Source organism: Andrena cerasifolii, chromosome 3 (assembly GCF_050908995.1).
Source record: "Andrena cerasifolii isolate SP2316 chromosome 3, iyAndCera1_principal, whole genome shotgun sequence".
Taxonomy (NCBI): Eukaryota; Metazoa; Arthropoda; class Insecta; order Hymenoptera; family Andrenidae; genus Andrena; species Andrena cerasifolii.
In genome coordinates, this window is record NC_135120.1 from 22,122,961 (window position 1) to 22,142,667 (window position 19,707).

Consider the following 19,707-nt stretch of genomic DNA (forward strand, 5'->3'; position numbering starts at 1 on the left):
TTCAATAATGTGGTCGTACTTTGAAAGTTACATATAGCGTTGCTTTATCGAGTACTTGCAATTAGTAATATAAAGGCGTTGGGTATTAAATCGGAACCGAATTCACGGGTATAGGTAAAATTAGAAATATATATTTACAACATTTACAAGCTGTACATTCGAGTAAATATAAATTAATCGTACATTATCGTACATCTTTTGTGCGTTCGCTGTTGCAAGTTTTTGCAACGATTACACAAATTTACTGGCTTGAAATATCAATTAGATCGTGAAGTACTTAGCAAAGAAGCGGCAAATATTTGCTGCAAGATCCGAGGTATATCCTTGAGGTCCATGCAAACGAAAGCTCGTCCCGAGGGCATCTTCTTGATCAATCTTAAAATTGCATGTACGCATTCTTACGTCCCTCCTTTTCAGATAGACTACCTTCGCAACATTTATCAAAACATACTTACCTAGCTGCTTGATCGCCCAGAGACCCAATGAATATTGCAAAAGCGTTTATCTCTAAGTTCGACGTGAGAATGTTGGCGAATCGCTCGGGAGGAATGCCGTAACGTTCCAAATTCGCGTCAGACAGTACGACGACGATAGACTCGTCGGAATCCTCTCTTGCAAGGCTGGTGATCGCATGCCGGGTCGCCTGCAGTGTATTATCGCCGGACATGCAATATTGCGAATGCGCGTGCATCGTCTGAAAGAAGTCGCTCCCATCAGAACGGCGGGTCTCGCGTTTAACCGAGGCAGTTCCTTAGCCCTCGTTACCTTTATTACTTCCAATCTTCGCTTGTTATCCGTTGGTGGTTGAGTATGGTTGACGAAAGGAATATGACAATCGTCGCCGGAATGACCAACGATATCGTACTGAAACTTTCCCTCGTAACCACTGAACGCTTCCATTACCATAACGCAAGCCTCCATCTCCCGATCGAGGCGTCCATCGTATCCATTAAACCTGTACATGCTACCTGATACGTCCACCACCAATTTCAAACGCTTCGGTTTCGTGGGTAGTGCACCGAGCTCCGGTTCTTTCTCTGTTCTCCTTCGGTAAATCGTTCTCTCCCCTGTTAAACCTTCGATTAGTTTCGTGTCGTCCAACTCGCCGGATGTTTGATGTCTGCACCACTGGCGCTCGTTACTTTTAGCCTGTAGGCTGCCTGGTAAAGTAATGGAAATGTTTGCACATTTATTCGCACTGTGGGTAACTCCTCAATTTTGTAATAGATACTGCTGTGGAGCTAGAGTTTTCTGCATTACTCGGAGGAATTAGAGCGCAATCACAGGGAATTAGTACCATAAAGTTAGGAATATTTCAGCATTGAGTGGTCCACCTTGTAACAGTATAAAAATATAAAGAAGATGATCGAGTATTCACCTATTATGGTTCTCAACGCTTGAACCTGCTTCTGAACAGCGTCACTGAATTGGGAATACACTTTATTATCATACTCGCTCATCCTAATATCCTTTAAACGTTGCTGAAACGCTTTCAGACACATTTCCCTCGCCGCCTTTTTTATGTGTTCCGGTACAGCATTCTTTTCCTCGTCGCTGAGTTGGTGCACCGTATGGCCAGCGTCCAAACGATACGGTCCACCCTTTCCACCAAGACCTGCTGTATCCCTTCCTGAAATTTCCATTAAACGCTTCACCAGTTGAAGCAAGTCTGTAATTTAAACACTATGCGCTGTACCTCCGGTTCCTCCTGCCCATGTGTTGCCTCCAACATGCGGCTCGTTCTTCTCATCGATTTTTCCATGTTTCGGATCGCTGACGTCCAAACCAGAGTACCTCTCCTTCGTGATCTGTAGCCTATCGTTGCCACTTCCCACCATCCTTCGCCAATCACCCAAAGACCTCTCGATATTCGCCAAAGATGTCTCCCAGAGGCGAACGCACCCGCCCGCGTCTACGGTCACCAGATCTTCATTCGATTTCGGAGAAGCATATAGGGGATAATTGTTTGAGTATAACCACTGAACCACGGGTGATACATTGACTGCTCTAAAAAGTCCCCCCAGAAACGTAAGCAGAGACTCCTTAGAAAGCATTAGCGTTAGAGAGCGCGGAAAGTATTAAAGTCTACTCGCATCTACGTGTTGGTGCTTCAGATGTATCTACTCACTCTGGTACAGGTATATAACGCAACTTGTGGCTGACAGTGTCAACAATTTCTAAATAACCAGTCACTCCCGACTGCCTTCCATTCGTGGGAAGAATATCATCCGGCAATTCTTCAGGTACAACGGTTCTGATAATTTGTCCACTTTCCATCGTAATGGGGGGCGTGAAGCTTCTGCTTGGACGTCGTCTTGGCCAATAGTGAACTTCGTTGAAGCTGTCTAAATCAGGAAATCCGACAGCGATACTGGCATAGGTGTTATCGGTCACCAACAGTCTATTTGGGGAATCTATATTTTGTCCCAACGCCGCGCTAAGCACGCTACTGGGCAAGTCATTGCTACTGCAGCTGAGAAACGAGCCGACTTTCAAGTGGCTCCCATTAGGTTCGTCCACTTCTCGTAAAACATTCGGGCACGGCGAAGAGTCGGCAGATTTCGTGAGAATATACTTGTTCCTTGATCTACCTTGGATCAGCCACTTCTTTTCGGACGGGATCAAGACCGATTCCACGTCGAACGGCAAATTAATCGTGTAGACACACGTGGAACCCAGGTCGATCACTTCTATCTTATTGGAATTGAATGTGTGGAAAACGATTTGATTATGGGACAAGATTAAATCGCCCTTCATCTTCCAGTGAAGAACCTTAGGTCTAAATGCGTTTGATATTTTGTCCGAAGCTATGTCGAGAAAGGACGACAACTGTATTTGCCGAGCAGACTTGTTATTTAAATTGACCAGTAGCAGAATGTTACTCTGAAAATACATATCAGCACGTAACAATCACGACTGCGGAAGAAACATTAATTTCATATGAAAACTACTTACACTTTCTTCGTGGACTAAAACATTCCCATCCTTATCAGTCGCCATCGTGTATAAGGGTTTGTTGCCCCTCTCAGGGCTTATTAATCCGTGTATCACGGTTTCTTGAATTGTATCCGATTCCTGGCTCATGCTAAAGATCTTCAAGGGATTCGTCGTAAGAATATGAATTTTATCATCCGTGCCATCGCCTCTGGCGCCTTTAAGGACCGACAAAGCAGCAACCACGCCAGTCTCGTTAATTGGTATAGTCCAGTAGCTTTGTAATTCAGTAAATAAAGCTGATCTAGCTTCGACACGGTCTAGAGGGAGAACATTTTGCTTCAAACTTATGGGCGACTTTAACTTAACGTATCTTTCTTGAACAGGCAACACTTGTTGCTTATTCGAAACATTCCATGCAACGGAAATCTTTTTGCCTGGTAAAGATATTCTGCAATGGAAATGGAAAAGAAGTGTCGCTTAAAAAAGAAGAACACGCATAAAAAAATAGCTGTAAATTTTATTTACACGAAACGAATTTCTCTTTAACAGAGGCTCTTTACATTAAATCGCTTACTCTTTCGCCAACGCGACATTAGCCGGACTGGTTCCAATAGGAATCCCGTGCTTGTGCAGAAGGGAGACTACAGTGTCGAAGACCTCTTGACTGTATCGATCGAAATCGAACACGTTCCGTACTACGGTAGCTAACGATTCCTGCGGGAATTTCTGAGGGCACAGGGAAGTACGTTTACGAAGGTATAAAACACAAGATCGCAAACGAAATCCACAACTCACCTCTAAATGCTTCACGATGTTAACAACCTCCCGAGTGGAATACGGGTACGAGACCAAGCCTTGATCAGCCATGCTCCTCAGCTCCCCGAAAGCTTTCACCAGCTTGAATATCACTTTCTCGTCCACGTTCGGGCCATACTGTTTCAGCAATTGAATCTCGTTCTCGACACTCGGATTGTCTACGGCGTGCGTGCTGAACAGATCACCCAAAGCCCCAAAGAAGTCGTTTCCCAAGAACGGGAAGCCTGGTCTGTTAGCCAGCACCATCATCCTAAAATCTGGGTGAAGCGCTATCGCGTTTGGACTCTGCGCGGTAGAGCTTGTGAAAGGACCGATGCGTCTGCCATCGGACAGTATCATCTCCCCAGATTCGACTAGAGTCTGGAAAGAAGTTTAGTCGAATCACGTTTGCCGGGCAATACAGTTACAACTACGTAGCTCTGAATACCTTTAGGATGCAAGTAACATGAGTGGGCGCTTTGTCTGCTTCATCGACGACAAGCACGTGGCCCAATTTAACAGCTTGCACCAGCGGCGAGTCTTCGTACACCACTTTGCCATCCCTCACCATTGGCTGGAGGGTCAAAGTTTGAACAGTGGTATCTCTGTGGAGCTGTATATACTCGCGCGGCTTGTTCAAAAGTTGCAGCAACCTGTCGACAATTTTGTTCTTGCCTACTCCCTGATTCCCGACCAGCAGGAGATGCTGCCGCAGGGTGAAGTCCTGGAGCAGACGCTCCAACAGGGCGATATGCTGTGGCACGTCGTAAAACAAGATATCGGGCACCTTCGTGGGAGCTGTGGCGTGGCATCGATCCACGACCGTGCTTCCGATTCGCACACTATCCCCCGTGACTTCGCACTTAATGTCCTTGTTCGGGGCGGTGCTCGTGGGAACAATGCCCATTCGTTTGCAACAATCCTCGAGTGCCTGTTTCGCCAAGGCTGGTAAGAAACGAGCCAGGCATGCACGCTGCACCGCGACGTAGGCGTCGTCCGTTTCATATTTGTGCATCCTCTCTGCTATCCTCAGAAGCTGCCTGGTGCTCAAAGACCCGGCCAGAGACTGTAAAGTCGGATCGTTGGAGGATCGCAGCACCTGCGCCAGTTCTAGAATCCTCGACAACGCCTCCGAAGGCTCCCCGTACTAAAACACAGCGTAACAGGCGCTTAGAATGCAAACGAACCGGCCCCCCCCTTTGAAGGTTCGAAAGGAAGGTTCGACGATAAGAGCAGACACCTTCGATCGGATGATATGGAGCTCCTCCGATTTCGCCAGCGGTCTCATCTCGTGGAACAGGAATAAGCTGAGCAGCTCTGAATTTAACCATTGCCCCGAGGGGTTATTAATTATCGGGGACTCTGCTAAAGCTATGATCCTGAACGACGGATCGATACGTAGCACGCCCGAGCTCCTCATATCCTCGTCCGATTTATCGCGTTGCTTCTTTATCTCGTCGTAACGATCGGCCCTGATCAGCCTCTTGCCATCGTACAACTGTAACTCCCGGTCGTGGACCAATCTATAAAGGAATAGTACGTGCGGTTTGAATTTAATTCTAAGATTTCGTCGGACTTTCACCGGGCAATGTACCGATGCAATACAGCCAAGGTACTGTGGTGGATCCTATTAATTCCGTCCAATACAGCCAATTTCCCATTCAAAGCCGCATCGACTAGCGGCGAATCCCTCCAAACGGTATCGCCGTTGGACAACGTGGTTCGCTGCTGTATCAAATCCCTGGAAGTCATGTCCTATGGGGACATTTCAACTGTTTGAAACGTATTATGGCAAACGGGGACTGTGCAGATTATAGTCTTCTTCGCGAAGCCAGCAGGAAAGCAAATTAAAGGTAACACTTGCCTGATAAAGCACCACGGGTTCTATCTGGTAGCCCGTTAAATCGGCTAACGTCTGCACGGTTGTGGATTTCCCACAACCCTTTGGGCCAATTAAACACAGGTCAGAGGCCAAGTGCGTCTCCAGCATGCTCGTCAATAAGTTATTCTGATAATTCGTTTCTATGTACTTGTCTGGTTTTGCACTTTCATTTATTTGTTTGGCACCGCAAGGAACCTGACAATAAAACCCACGAAATAGGGTAATTGGCATTTCAACCCTTTCGTCTTCAGATATTCCCACTTACGTCCAACGTCGTCTTAACACCGTTATGCTCTATCGTGACGTTCAACGAATCATTTGTTCTCTCGTTCACTTTTACCCGTCTCGTCACTTTTTCGTCATTCGTTGCCGTATCGAGAATGTTGAAAGTCTTAAGCACACCCTCGACCGCGGCCCGGCCCTCTTTCCCCAAGAACAGTTTATACGGATAGAATCTGTAAAATATATCGAATACCGGCAGGTGCGGGCATTTATCCTGCGGTAATCCTCAAATTAACAGGAGATTCGACAGGCAGGTCGATGCTCAAGGTAGCAGGACATTTACCATTATAACAGCAGCTGAGGAGAGATTATCCAGGGGGAAATCCGGAAGACCTAAGGATATAGCCTCTTGCGTAACCAAAGCGTGCGCGCATGATAATAGCTGCGATAATTTGCCACTGTCAGCGTTCGGGGCTAACTTCCTCGAAGTTTGCAACTGATCCTATAATCGTAACAATTTCCAAAAAATACATTCTTCTGTCGAAATTTCGATGTAACAAGCTTCTGATACGAGCGAAATGGAACGTTTCTTTAACCCTTTAGTGCCCGCACCTAGATCCCGTTGAAGGATAAATATCCCGTTTTCTTTTTATCGTTGAAAATGGCCTGAATTTATATATTTTTATAAAAAAAAAATTTTATTGTTTTTTTCAGTGGTTGAAATGCATAAAACCAATGAATAAAGGGTTCAGGTAGGTCCAGCTTTCTTCAGTGAATAAAACTACGCTAAACATGTACCACTTAAACTGTTACAAACAGCGAACTGCGAATGAAAACGGCAAAAAAAAAGGAATGTATCATATACCGTCAAGGACCCAGTTTCTGATCAGAACCCAATTCCTGATCAGTTTAGGAAAATAAACCAATTAATAAGCTTATTATGATACAAATTTATTCTAACAAATTACTAAATAATTATGAAGTATTTTGATATTTATACGCAAAATTTGATAGCTCATAGTAAAACGCGTGAAGGTGATCAGAAACTGCTCCCTTTGCATTTTTCACTTTCAAAGTTAAATTATAAAATAATTATTATTGTGTGCGCACTTTTTTCAATACCAAATTAAAGATAAAACACAGATTTACTAAAATAACAAAAAATCGTTTAAACTTGGTTAAGTTTTCCCTTTACACGTTTAAAAACCCGCGGTAGTTACTCTTAAGTGATCAGGAACTGGGTCCTTGACGGTATAGTGCGTTTGGCACTAAAGGGTTAACGCTGCTAACCTTTCGTTGCTGTACAGTCATATTATTCTTTATCATCTTTATGACATTATTAGTGCTTTCGCGTCAAACACGTAGGGTACGCGATTCCGAGCAGGTCCTTTAAGTTTCGAGTGGCAGTTAATAACTCACACTAGTCGCTTTCCCTCAACGAGCAAAGTTATGATTGCATTACCCCCCCGTAAGGTATCCGCATTGTTTCCGTTTGCCCGAAAACCGCATAATCGTGAACAACAGAGCATACGGAATGTTACACCCACGATCTGTTTCAAACAGTCCGCACCGAGTGATTAGCGCCAAGAGAGCTTTCCAGCGTGCGCCAACCACCCAAGAATAACTACCACTCGGCACGGAATCCTCGAGATAGCTTACAGATTTCCATCGAAAAGTTTCAATTGAGCTACATTCTCGGACCTATCAACGCTGTAATCGCGGTTTCAGTGAAAATACGATTCCCTTAACGATCTGCGAAACACTTCCGCAAAAATAGGGGAGTTTCAGTGGAATCAATTCGATTCGATTCGACTCGACCACATCCTCTGCCCGCCACCATAATATACGTTCTTCGCGAGTGAAAGGAACTTGTGGCTGTAGACGAATCTAATTTTAATGCTCCTGCTATTCAGCAGGACGTAGACACGTACATAGTGCCAGTGTCTACGGGAAGAGTTTCTTTTAAAGAAAATCTTCCAAAACCCTACGCAATTCTGTGATTTAAAATCGAAATCTCTGTTGAAGTGCCCCTAAGTTGTACCTAGTTCGAAAAGTTTGAATAAACCGAAAGAAAGCTAGCATACAATTTAAACGTTTCCTTGTGAATTATAGCGGGGGTTGAATTTTTGGCGGACCGCTATCCATTATGAAATGAATAGTCGTACAAAGTTGTACAACCATAAAACTTGACTTCTGCAAGATACCCGATTTCATTTCGCGTTTAATGTCACCGCTGATTAGTTTCTCGAAGCAGATATAATTTAAGGAGACTACCGCAATGTTGATTAACTGCAAAGTTTCTTGTAGAAATCGCGCATCTAGATAAGATCAACACTATGTTCCCTGTGCACAGCGATAAATATTGGCAAGCGACGAACTTTTACGAACTTTGTAAAACACGTCGCCGAACAATTGCGACATTAAAGCTTCGTTTAGTAGTGGAAGCACGCGATTCACGAATTCCGATAAATTATCGAAGTTCAATGTACCTGAGATCACGAAGCGAACAGTATCGTACGATAAACAGTTGCTAAATTACATTGAAACTCCTTGATATTTTATATTTGACACTCCCACTGTTCGAACTCCTATGTAAATAATATAAATTCCATACGTAATTCTTATTTACGTGTACAATCTTTTTTACGCGTGTGAATGGCAACGCGTGACACGAAATTCCACAAAATAATTTTGGAGCTTTCGCTCCGTCGCACAGTGGGGTGGGAGAGCTTAAAAGTTGGCGAAAAATCGAAATACAAAAGAATGTTTACCATATCTGATTTTTTATCCCTGGTATAGTTTAAATATGCCCGCATGCTACAACTCTTCCTTCCTCATCCGAGTCGGTCAAAAACAGTTAGCTGTAGGAACTCCATTATTATTTAATTAACACAAGTTTTCATGACGCCTAAGAATTGATGCCAACTTTTAGGGTCTTTCACCCCACTGTGCGTCGCGAGAAACCGTTCTAAAGCAGTTTAAAGTTTAAAGGCCTTTAAACTGTCAATTATATTTGACTTTTTTAAGTGACCATCCCTGGGGTTTATTGTTTCCTTCCTTGAATTCACAAATACCCTCGACACCGAATCCGTAAAACTGTTCGTCGCGACGTCTCGCGCCGGCACCGTTCGCCGTTAGTTCTTTCACGCGGCGAATAATAGGTATCGAATTGGCTCTCGATAAAATGGGATTTATTACGTCTTGAGTGTGGGTGGAAAAGTAGCGTGCGCAAATGAAGCCAGTCCGTATACATACTACGGAAGTGTTATCGTGAAAATACAGAGATACGTGCTGCCAAAGTAAATTGAATCAGTTCCACGTGAGCGCAAAATAAAATACTTCAGCCTAACAAAAGCAAAGGAAAAGTAAAAAAATCTTATAAATTGAGAATTCAATTCTTCCTGTTCGATGGGTAATTACCTTTATATAACGTTAACGTTAAGGGCACGTATATTAAGTTTTCTATGACTAGAAACGCGCTCATTGGAGGATCCAAATGTTCGACTAAAATCCGAATCCTGTAGAACGTCCTGACGCCTCGTTGCAGAAAATAATTTTCATCAGCATCTCGCATTACTAATACTTAATTACAGAACAGCTACGATGTTACATGCAACCAATACAGTTGCATACTCTTAGTCGTTAATCAATGATTCTTGCGAAGACGCGTGGTTCTCCTTGGAAATAAGATTCGGCATCACTACGTGCAGCTGAATGCGTCCAGGGGGAGACCATAATGATGATACTTTCTCATGCCTCTTAACTTCGTTCCTCGACACGTGTTCGTCTGATTTTGAAGGAGCTCTGGCGTTACTCCCGGACATTTCATCCTTCTCTCGAAACCCTTCTCTCGTGGTCCTTATCTTAGGCAGGCTCCTTTGCAACACCTTGCTTTCATCCCTTCCAACGCGTTCAGGATTACGATCCTTGTGCAGTTTATAATTAGACATGATTACTCGATGCTTTTCTACGAAAGATTCACGCCTAGAACGCGACAGTCTTCTTTTAACGGGGCTCCATTTTCGTTCCCCTTCGCGCGGCGACGTTTCCGCAAAGTCCTCCTCGAAATCGTAACATTGCGCTCTCCCAGATAAGTCCAACCACTGAAGGACCCTTTCGAACAATGGATTCCAGAATGTGTCGAATGTCCCCTCTGCCTGTTCGCATTCGACTGGATTCCAACCAGAATTAGGTTCCGCTTCTAGGGTCCTGTTCCCAGGAACGTCATCCTTGGCAATCGGTTGATCGATAAGGATGTCCGCGACTTGTTCCTCCGTTTCGTCACAATGGTCCTTTTTATCTTCTCTGCTATCATCCGATGAAGACTCTACCTTGGCGGTGTTGTATGCGCTGGTTGACATTCTAGGGCAAGGGGGTGCAGAAAGCTTGCGATACATCCGCGAGGTGGTCGTACTCTTTGAAAGATTGCTGCCCGCGACCACGTGCAGGTTCGCGAAGCAACTGTTCAAACGATCCAGCCTTGCTTCGGGCTGTTGATATTCCGCCGAGTAATTTTTATCCTTCGATACTCGGGAACGTCGACACGATTTAGAATTTATCAGAGGGTCATCGGGTGATAAGATCGCGTGTCGAATACCGTCTACCCACACAGTGCGAACAGATATCGGTCTTTCTGAGGAGGACCATATAGCTGGCATTGCTCGATCCAGTGAAGAGTTTAACTTAACGCATAAATGTGTATTAATGTGTGCCACTGCAAATCTTAATTATTCTTAAGTAATACAATGTAGACCCAGATACATCCGGTAGCAAATTACTCTGCGCGTTAATTTTTTAAAGGACCTTCTTTGCCTTTCATGTTTGCGTTAACGCGCTCGCTGAAAGATGTAGCCTGATTATTCGTATTCCCTTTGCAGATTCAGTAACACGGCGCGTCAGGCCTCGCGTTCGGCCGAATTCCGACGTATCGACTCTCGACTGAGCTAGAGGACAAACAGTCTTCTGCTGGTGCTCGGGACACGCGATCCAAACCACGATGACTGTGACCATAGCGCAGCGACGAGCAGTTTATATAGGAAGGAAACGAGCACCGGAAGGGGTGGCCAGGTGGAGGGGTTGGTGCGACCTCCGCACCCCATGTCTAATGGTACGCCGCGACGTTTCCATAAATCAGGTAAAACTTTAGCAAATTACACGCGCCAGTATCTCCGTCGAGCCACCCACGTAATTATGATGCATTGTCACACGAGACTCTGCAAGTCTCCGTAGCTAATAGACTCTGTTCAGCAAAACCACCAAAAAATCGTATCACATTCTAGACATGATACATTTTTCGTAACACATGTAGGTTCGTAGAAAAGTAAATGATTACATAAATTAATCCTGACTAATGCACGCTCTTAATTCTGTAATATATCGCAGGTATCACGATAAACTTGGGTGACTTTGACATTAAAAGCTGAACACTGATCAGCCTATGGGTGAAGGGACCTAGAATTCTGAACTCCATCGCGATAACGTATAACAGTATCCAAGTACAGTTCATGAAGTATAGTTGTTAACATGACACAAACATATTACTTATAAATAGTGCCGTAAGAATGTATTACTACAAGTAGTTAAAATTTTTCAATATATGTTTGAATTTATCTTTAAACGTCCAGAGTCTATTTATTATGTACATATAATTAAATGCTACGTAAATAATTTAGTACCGCTCTAGAAAGAACTAAAATTAATGTAATAAATATTTTAAGCTAACTTTACTAAAGAGTGACCCAAAAATGAAGCCTTTTTCAGCCTCTTTTTGATCCCACGATTTTGGAACTGAATTTTGTGCCAAATGATACCTTATTAGAAACTAATTGTCAACTCAACTAGAAAATTTTGTGTGATTGATGTCCCATCATAAGGTCTCGTTTTGCATAAAATTCAGTTCCAAAATCGTGGGACCAAAAAGAGGCTATTTTTTGGGTCACTCTTTATTGCATAGAAATACACTTACTTCAAAACTGGGTGGTGGGATATGCCTAGCTTGAAACCTAGATCTGAGTGGAGGATCGAGTGGGTGACCCGGATAACGTGGTGCTGGCAAACCCAATGCAATAACTCTGAAATCCTCACTAACTCTAACAAGCCGCCATGCATCTAATTCGTCTTGACTATGCACCTGAAAGAAATAATAGATAAATTTAAGAAATGACTAGTCAGCCAGTCAACCGGTAATATTAGACGATCGAATATGTGTCTATACCTCTAGTAGCTTGTCGTAACGTGCAGATGGTATGAGAAATCTACCATCTTCTAAATGCATCTCACGATTCTCTAACAAGTTATTCAAAACAGGAAGCACATTTCGTTCGGCTTTCTCAACACCTTCGATAATGAGAACTCTTCCATTTACCGCAGCCCTCACTGCACTTTGATCGTGATAATAGGCAGTTCCTCTTTTAATTTCTCTTCTTTGCTTTAAATCAGCTTCAGTTGTGTCTCGTGAAAGCGCAATAAATTCTAATTCACGTCCTGTGAGTTCCAGATAGGCCAGAGCTAATTCTCTGCGCCTAGTTCCTGGTGCACCCATTAAAAAGATGTCCTGAGCGAGAATATCCTTTTGCAGCATCCATTTTAAATGTCTCAGCACCTCTTGAGTAGATGTTTTCAATACTATTCCAATGATGATCAATCATTATGCTTATCTTATAAAAGCAAAAGTATCACGGTGAAAGAAGCTTATCTGACTTACAATACTTTCTTGGTACGTAATCAGGAGTTTTTGGTGGCTTCACTCGTTTCGAAACATCACCAATGGTAACAACTACATCATCTGTAATAAAAAAATGGTAATCGAGAAGCAATAGCATCGCAAAGTTATAAAATAATTAATTCACTCCCATCAGACTTACCTGACTTACAGCGTATGAACAGTGAATGGTTAGGGTAAAAGACTTTTGACTTTTCTAAAACCTTAGTAACAGTTGACATTCGACGAAGATTACAAGAAACGAACGACATTGTCTACTTTAATCTTGTTCACAAAATATAAATTATATAAACGTAAAACTTTCTATAAAAAGAAGATACATCTAAACGTGAAATACTTTTACAGGGATAGTAATTGCAGTAAATGCTGTCACTTGAGTTTCATGGTATTATGTAATTTTTTTTGCTCATTACTCTCATTAGTATTATTATTATAAAGCATATTTAAAGAAAATAGAAATAACCTATAATTTAATACTGTGTTAAATTGAGGTTAAACACATTCTGCGAACTGCGGCGAAAACAATTAATTAAGTTGGATAAATAGGGAAAGTTTTAAACGTAAGCGAAAGTTATTTTACTGTAATAAAAGTAAATATGAAAAATTCTTTTATCTGCAACTACTTAGTGACGCACATTATAATTGTCACGTATTTATTGTTAATTTATTTAAAAGATAAATCTACTTTTACCTTAATTCAATTGTAATGAATAAAACAATACTTCAAGTACAATATACTAGCAAATATTAAAAGAGCTCAAATTTTTTTCATAGTAAATAGTTTCACCATTTCTAGTACTCTAGACTCTAGACAATTCAAAGGTCACTTGAAGATCATGTTCAGTAAGTAAAATATTATCATTCATAGATTATGACAAAATTCTTTTATTATCACACTGAAAATTATTACAATTTTAAACGCTATGTTAACATCAACATACATCTCATTGCCGCCTAAAGGTTTTCCTAGTAGTTTCATAAATTAAATCATTATATTGAAAATAAACAGTTTTTCTGCAGCTTATCCCTTCCAGATTTTTTTTTAAATACGAATCAACTTTGCACTTGATAATAAAGATTTGCCAGCAATTAAATTCAAAATAAAGGTACGTTTATATCACATAACATATTTGTAGACTGAAATAATAAGCTTTAATTTCTTAATAAATCGCTTTTATAAGAATTACATTATAGCTAATGAACAACATATTACTGTTTTGCTTAACTAGGTACATGCTCCAAGTGCTTGCGACTTACTCTTTCCCTTAAATGCAATAATTCTGTATAGTAAATTATAACATTAAGCACTTTATCCACAGTATACGATGTAAATAAATTACTTAAGATTATTATCGATACAGTACATCGCAGTGTTTTAAAAGGTACACAAATCTACTTTGATTCCTACATGTTCATTCTATACTATTTAGGCAGAAAAGTGGAAATGTGGAGTAACCTTAGAAAAGAGCAATTACAATAAACTAGATCTCATGATAAGCCATGGAGTGACACATTTGGTTATCTTTAATTTGACATTACTTACAATCACTGTATACCATACTTAACTTGTACGTGTGAATGTTTCTGTAAAGTCTTAAAATGAAAAATGATACACGCTTGGGTCGGAATTATTCGGTTGGTTCACAATAAATAAGAAATATCTAGAAGAGATACATAGCGTGATTTAACATAATATCTTTGTCTCTGAAATTTCTCGAGCAGAAAGATAATTTATTGACTTCAAAGCTTTCGTTAATACTGAGTAAACATTTGAATGCAACTATAAATATCTCACAGTCAGCGACAATTTGTTTCTTTTAGCTTGCCTATTTCAAACGTAATCTATTCCACTTTCACAAAATGTAAGTACAGGAATACCATCGCGATATTGCGATGAGTCACATATAGGAACCAAGAAAATGAAATACTTCTTATTAATTGTACATAACGAAATATCCTTCTTCTATCCGAATTTAAAAATTCCTCTAAAAGAAAACAGAGAAGAAATTTTATATTAACATATGAATGGTTAAAAATAATAATACACATACCGCTGCAAATAAATGAACGCTGAAAAATTTACCTCTACAAAGTCGTCGGTTCTTCTGGCATTGGCAGGATAGTAATCGACAATTAATGGACGTGGCCGTTGACCAATACCAGACGGTTGTTGCAATCCACATGCTTGCTCTTCGTTTGTAATTACGTTCACTAGGGTATTCACAACCTTCTCGTCTAACTGTGACATAGCTTTGTTTGGCGTTTTCATGCGTCTTAAGAATAAAGCATTCCACTTTTGTCTTAAATGTAAAAAGAACCTGGCAGCCTCGGGATCGAGTTTAAATACCACCCAATCATCGAGTTTAAAAATCGTTCCGTCATTATGTTCATCAACTTCAGAATCCGACTCACTCTCTGGTATAGCTGTAAATCAATAACAATTATAAGGAGTATCTAGAATCTCTGGATATTCGAACAGCATTGAAATTAGTACACACATTCAGCTTCGTAAATTATATCCACGGATAATCTTGCCGGCCCGCAGAACAATGCCACTGTTAATGGATTAACTAAAGTAACCATTTTAACGTGGCAAAACCGTCCTGTACGATTCATTTCTTCGTAAAGTAACCAATCGCTGGGTAAAGTTTCTACATTAGCTGCGTGCGTTTGTGCAGATGTCGTTCTTGGCGATTTTGGATAATCTCTTAACGTTGACGATGGATGAAAGAATACCTTCACCTCTTTCCTGCAGTAATGATTAATAAGCACATACGTAACAAAGAATGGTATTACACAATACAAAGATGTCTCGAGAGTAATTAAACAAGATGACGTACTGCGTCCTTAACTGCATGTGCTCTCTGTCTACCCTCATTAAATTTGGATAGGATCCAGCGGTCAAAGCTGCTTTCACTACTGCCCAATTTTCAGAATTAGAATTTAAATCTCTGATATCTCCTGGCCACCTTGCCCTAACAAATCCGGACGCGCGAAGTTGACCAAGAAGCTGAGTCCGCATTCCGACTACCATCTCCATTACAGCAGCAGAAATGAAATTTTGCTCGCAAAACGTACGTTCTTTGCCACTTGCGCGTGCATTCTGCCATCCCTGAAAAGCACGCAACACAGCCATATGATCAGAGTACGTGTTAGTCGCAAATCTCTTACGAGCCACAGTCACGGCTCTTTTCTCTGACGGTTGCATAGGCAAGACAAAAGGGTCTCTGAAATTAAACGTTCGACATAATATTAGTTTCATTTAGACGACAGCATTTTTAGAATGATAACATTTCACTTACTTATACGATAAACTGCACACGATAGTTAAGACGGGATCTAAGCATTTCAAAACAACAGCGTATAGCAACATCTTTCCAAGTCGCGGTTCAATCGGTAAGTCAAGCAGATGACTTCCTAATTCAGTGAGATCTTCCCACGGGTCTAGCGCGTCGATAGTTTTCAACAACTGAACCGCGTTTCTTGTTACTACATTCGAGGGCGGCTCCAATGCCCTGTCTAAAAATTCGGCAATGGGCGTATTTCCCGCAGCTAAATGTTTTGTAAACAAGCATAATTCTTGCAGCGGCGATCTTAAAATTTCTGGGGTCTGATACGGCTGCATACTGTTGTATCGAATTGAGGAGAATAAGCGATAACAAATGCCATTCCTACACCTTCCTGCTCTACCCTGGCGCTGTTTTGCACAAGCTTGAGAAATCCAATTCGATTTAAGCGTGCATACTCCTGATATAGCGTCAAACGATTTTTCTTTAACTTTCCCTGAGTCAATGACGTAGACAACGTCGTCGATTGTGATACTCGTTTCAGCTATATTTGTTGAGAGAATAATTTTTCGAGTCCCCTGAGGGCTAGGTTTAAATACTTTCTTTTGATCGCTCGTTTGCATGTTCGAATGCAGAAGATATAAACTGTATCGTAGACCCCGATGCATTTCTTTTTCCTCGTTATTTATTCTTTCTCTCATAGTCACAATATCATCGTACCCTGGCAAGAATATTAAAACAGAGCCGGGAGGCATTTTCAAATGTATATATAAAATTAATTGTAAAAGAAGATCGTAATTAACATTGTCGTCATTAAATGTATGATGATATGCATCCAATTGAAGTTTGTCTTCTTCCGAAAGTGAAGCATCTTTACCATGTGTTAGTGTATCATCTTGCAATGTACAATCGTAGGTTTTCATATACGCCTCTATCAACTCTGCACATTCCGTTTGATTCATATTTCTTGCCCAATCTAATGCCGTCCATTCATTGGCTGCTCGTAAATTCAAATTTGCGCCTAGATTTAAAAGTTGCTCTGTAGTATTTATACATCCTCTACCTGCAGCCACCATGAGTGGAGTTACAGATGTTGTGGAATGTTGGTAATCTACAGAAACATTTTCGGACAGTATGAAGTACAGGAGCTGTGTAAAATTGTCTTCACCGCCGAGCAACCACGTATCAGAAATGCTTTTATCCATTTCTTCTATTAACCATGGCTCTAACTTAACTTTCTCTGGAATAGGCTCGCTTTGCTGCGCTAAAATTGGGGCAGGCAATCGACATCTTTCATTCACAGTATGCGAGCCCGATTGCTGGGGCTTATATTGAGTCCAACCGTCTAAAACTTTACGTTGATCTTTCTTATTCGCGAACTCATTCCGCTTCGACACCATTTCTTTGGTCATATAACCAGTTATTTTTAAAATATCTTCAAGATAATATACATCCACGTCGAACGCTCTACTTAAAACATTAATTACTGCACATTTGCTGAAATATTTTACAAAAATGTTCACGTCCAATGTAGCGCTCATAAGCACAAGCTTTAGAGATCGATGCTTCAACAAGGCCTCTTTCAGTGCTATCAGGAGAAAGTCGCAAAATCTATCACGTTCGTGAACTTCATCTACAATAACATGCGTCACGGTGCTTAAAGCAGAATCACCCGCCATAAGGGTTCTAAGCAATACACCATTCGTGCAGTACGTTAAAAGAGTTTTCGGAGCAACTCTACTCTCGAGTCTTATTTGATACCCATATGTCTGACCAATTTTTTCGTCCCTTTCAAATGCTACTCTTTCGGCCACCGAAACAGCCGACAGTCTTCTTGGTTGGGTGCAAATAATTCTGCACGGTTGATACCATTGTTGACAGTGCTCAAGAATAAACTGAGGGACTTGGGTAGTTTTACCGCTGCCCGTTTCACCCCCTATTATAACCACTTGATTAGCGTCTAAAGCGTTAAGAACATCTTCTTTAACATTAAAAATAGGGAGAGATTTACGAAAATTTAATACATCGAAATTGGTCTTCAGTTGTGGTATTTGTGGCACGCTATTATTTAATCGACCCATTGCTTTAGTATTTGTATTCACTGAAACTAAAAATAAAATAAGATTTCAAAATTCAATAAGATCTGTATTCGAGGAATTTATATTAACAACTTGTGAACTGTAATTTGCAACCAGAAAATATATTTATGTGTTCCTTTGTTCATTAAAAATCCTCACATTTCTATGCATTAACTATTAGTTACTACTATTAATTAGGCAATTTATTAATTAGGCCCAGTCCAGCAGTTGCAAAAAAAAACAATCCACAAGATAGTGAAATTAATTTTAATACCATCTGTATTAAGAGGTCTTTCTCGTTCGATTGGTGGTAGTAAATCCTGACATTCTTTATGATTCAGTGGAAAACTTTGTAGTAAGTTGTAAATACTCTGTCTTGAAGCTTTCTGTAATTTTAGTACGGCGTCAGCTTGAACTATGGTCGATCTCTCTCTCTTGTATACTGTTAGAAAACGATTTTTACCTTTGCTATTGGGGAGAAAAGTGTGTTACAACCATTAGGACCAAATGAAAGCATATAGTACTTCTCGACTTACCCTCTACTTTTGGATTTCAATCCTAATTCGTGTGCGAGTTCATGAATATAACTCCGCTCTTCCGCCGTATACGAAGATGGAAACTCTAATTCCTTCTGGTCTATAGTTTCCAAGAACTTCTTCAGAGTTAAATTTACCGCAATTCTAGTGTCCTCTCCGATGAGAGCACGTTTCTTATGACGATTCCGACGTGACATTATGAATGATTATTTCTAAAACGCAATAGATATATATATATATATAAACAAACCCAATAAAATTGTTAGGCACGGTGTAACTATCAAACTACAAAATATAAATTTCAAATTTATCCATATTTCTAATATGTATACAAAGCAGCAAATTATGCGTAGTTGAGAGCGGCAATGACCTTGATAAATCTGATGCATGTCTTTGAAAATTCACAATTCTTAAAGTACGTAAGACAAAAAATACACTTTATTAAAGAATATATCTCACGTACAATATCGAATGTACAATCATTTGAATAATTTAAAGTGTGAAGTGACATAACGATTTGAGAGTACAGGGTATTTGGTAAACACAAATAATATTTAAACTCACATGATTCAGATGACCTTCTCAAAATACATGAATCTTTTTATGAACTTATACCGTACGGTAATAACTATCGATGCACTGATAGCGGCAGATATTGGAGTATCCGTGAAACTTTCTGATTCTTAATTTTAATCAAAACGCAACACGCCTGAAAAAACGATCCATGATAAACACGGACGAAAAATATTTACGCCGCTTTCAATCGTTAACTCCCCCTACTTCGCTTGGACGCGTTGAATTTCTATCGGTGCGAGTCGAGCCCTGTTACACCTGCTGTCGCAAAACGAAATCACGATGTTACGAATGCGATCAGACGTTCGAGAAAGTTGTGCGAGATTAGCGACAGAGGACGCTCTCGTCGTTTTCACGAGAGATCCGCAAAACAGTGAAAGCAGGCACACGGCCAAATGCTGTTCCAGTAAACAATATGGCCGGTTTAGTTTGGTGCGCGGGTTATGTCGTTCGTATCGTATCTTCTAAGTGTTTATCGTGCTGCAGCCAGAATTAATTGTTATCGGTAAGTGTACATCCCTCGAACAGTAGGAAACATCGTACAGAATAGTCGAATGTGCATGGTTCGCGGCAAGGGACTTTGCGCACGGTGATTGACGATTACGAGTTGTGCCTTTCCGTCAATTACCGTCTGACCGCGTTCGATCTTATCTCGGTGAAATCTTGACAGAGACTT

At 40.9% G+C, this 19,707-nt stretch overlaps 3 protein-coding genes across 6 annotated transcripts in view; 1 reads left to right on the forward strand and 2 right to left on the reverse strand.

Annotated features, from left to right (window-relative positions):
* Window positions 1–109: 109 nt before the first annotated feature.
* On the reverse strand, window positions 110–13,363 carry C12.2 (von Willebrand factor A domain-containing protein c12.2). The gene is made up of 20 exons (XM_076807983.1): window positions 13,249–13,363; window positions 12,700–12,860; window positions 12,540–12,620; window positions 12,051–12,460; window positions 11,802–11,966; window positions 6,180–6,338; window positions 5,880–6,110; window positions 5,597–5,809; window positions 5,327–5,487; window positions 4,973–5,255; window positions 4,181–4,879; window positions 3,733–4,113; window positions 3,512–3,663; window positions 2,956–3,385; window positions 2,129–2,883; window positions 1,697–2,007; window positions 1,379–1,630; window positions 766–1,160; window positions 456–694; window positions 110–375 (listed from the first exon to the last, which is right to left on the reverse strand). Exons 2-20 carry the CDS (start codon window positions 12,806–12,808, stop codon window positions 258–260), a joined length of 5,544 nt encoding a protein of 1,847 aa, XP_076664098.1. The 5' UTR covers window positions 12,809–12,860; window positions 13,249–13,363; the 3' UTR covers window positions 110–257.
* A 59-nt stretch (window positions 13,364–13,422) lies between these two features.
* Window positions 13,423–19,267, reverse strand: LOC143366719 (3'-5' RNA helicase YTHDC2). Of its 2 annotated transcripts, none has more exons than XM_076808007.1 (8): window positions 19,023–19,267; window positions 18,459–18,670; window positions 18,197–18,390; window positions 15,860–17,951; window positions 15,398–15,784; window positions 15,056–15,306; window positions 14,641–14,981; window positions 13,423–14,542 (listed from the first exon to the last, which is right to left on the reverse strand). In XM_076808007.1, exons 2-8 carry the CDS (start codon window positions 18,653–18,655, stop codon window positions 14,531–14,533), a joined length of 3,474 nt encoding a protein of 1,157 aa, XP_076664122.1. In that variant the 5' UTR covers window positions 18,656–18,670; window positions 19,023–19,267; the 3' UTR covers window positions 13,423–14,530. The 2 variants fall into 2 exon arrangements, with proteins under 2 accessions (XP_076664122.1, XP_076664123.1); XM_076808008.1 differs by lacking the exon at window positions 19,023–19,267 and adding an exon at window positions 18,829–18,847.
* Window positions 19,268–19,377: 110 nt separating this feature from the next.
* The window catches only part of Atp8b (ATPase phospholipid transporting 8B), a 69,816-nt gene continuing 69,486 nt past the window's right edge, over window positions 19,378–19,707 (forward strand). Inside the window, exon 1 of one of the 3 annotated variants that reach the window (XM_076807994.1) lies at window positions 19,378–19,536. The gene's annotated coding sequence lies outside the window, so the exon portion shown is untranslated. The remainder of the gene's footprint in view (window positions 19,537–19,707) is intronic. The other 2 variants (XM_076807995.1, XM_076807997.1) reach the window with 2 other exon arrangements.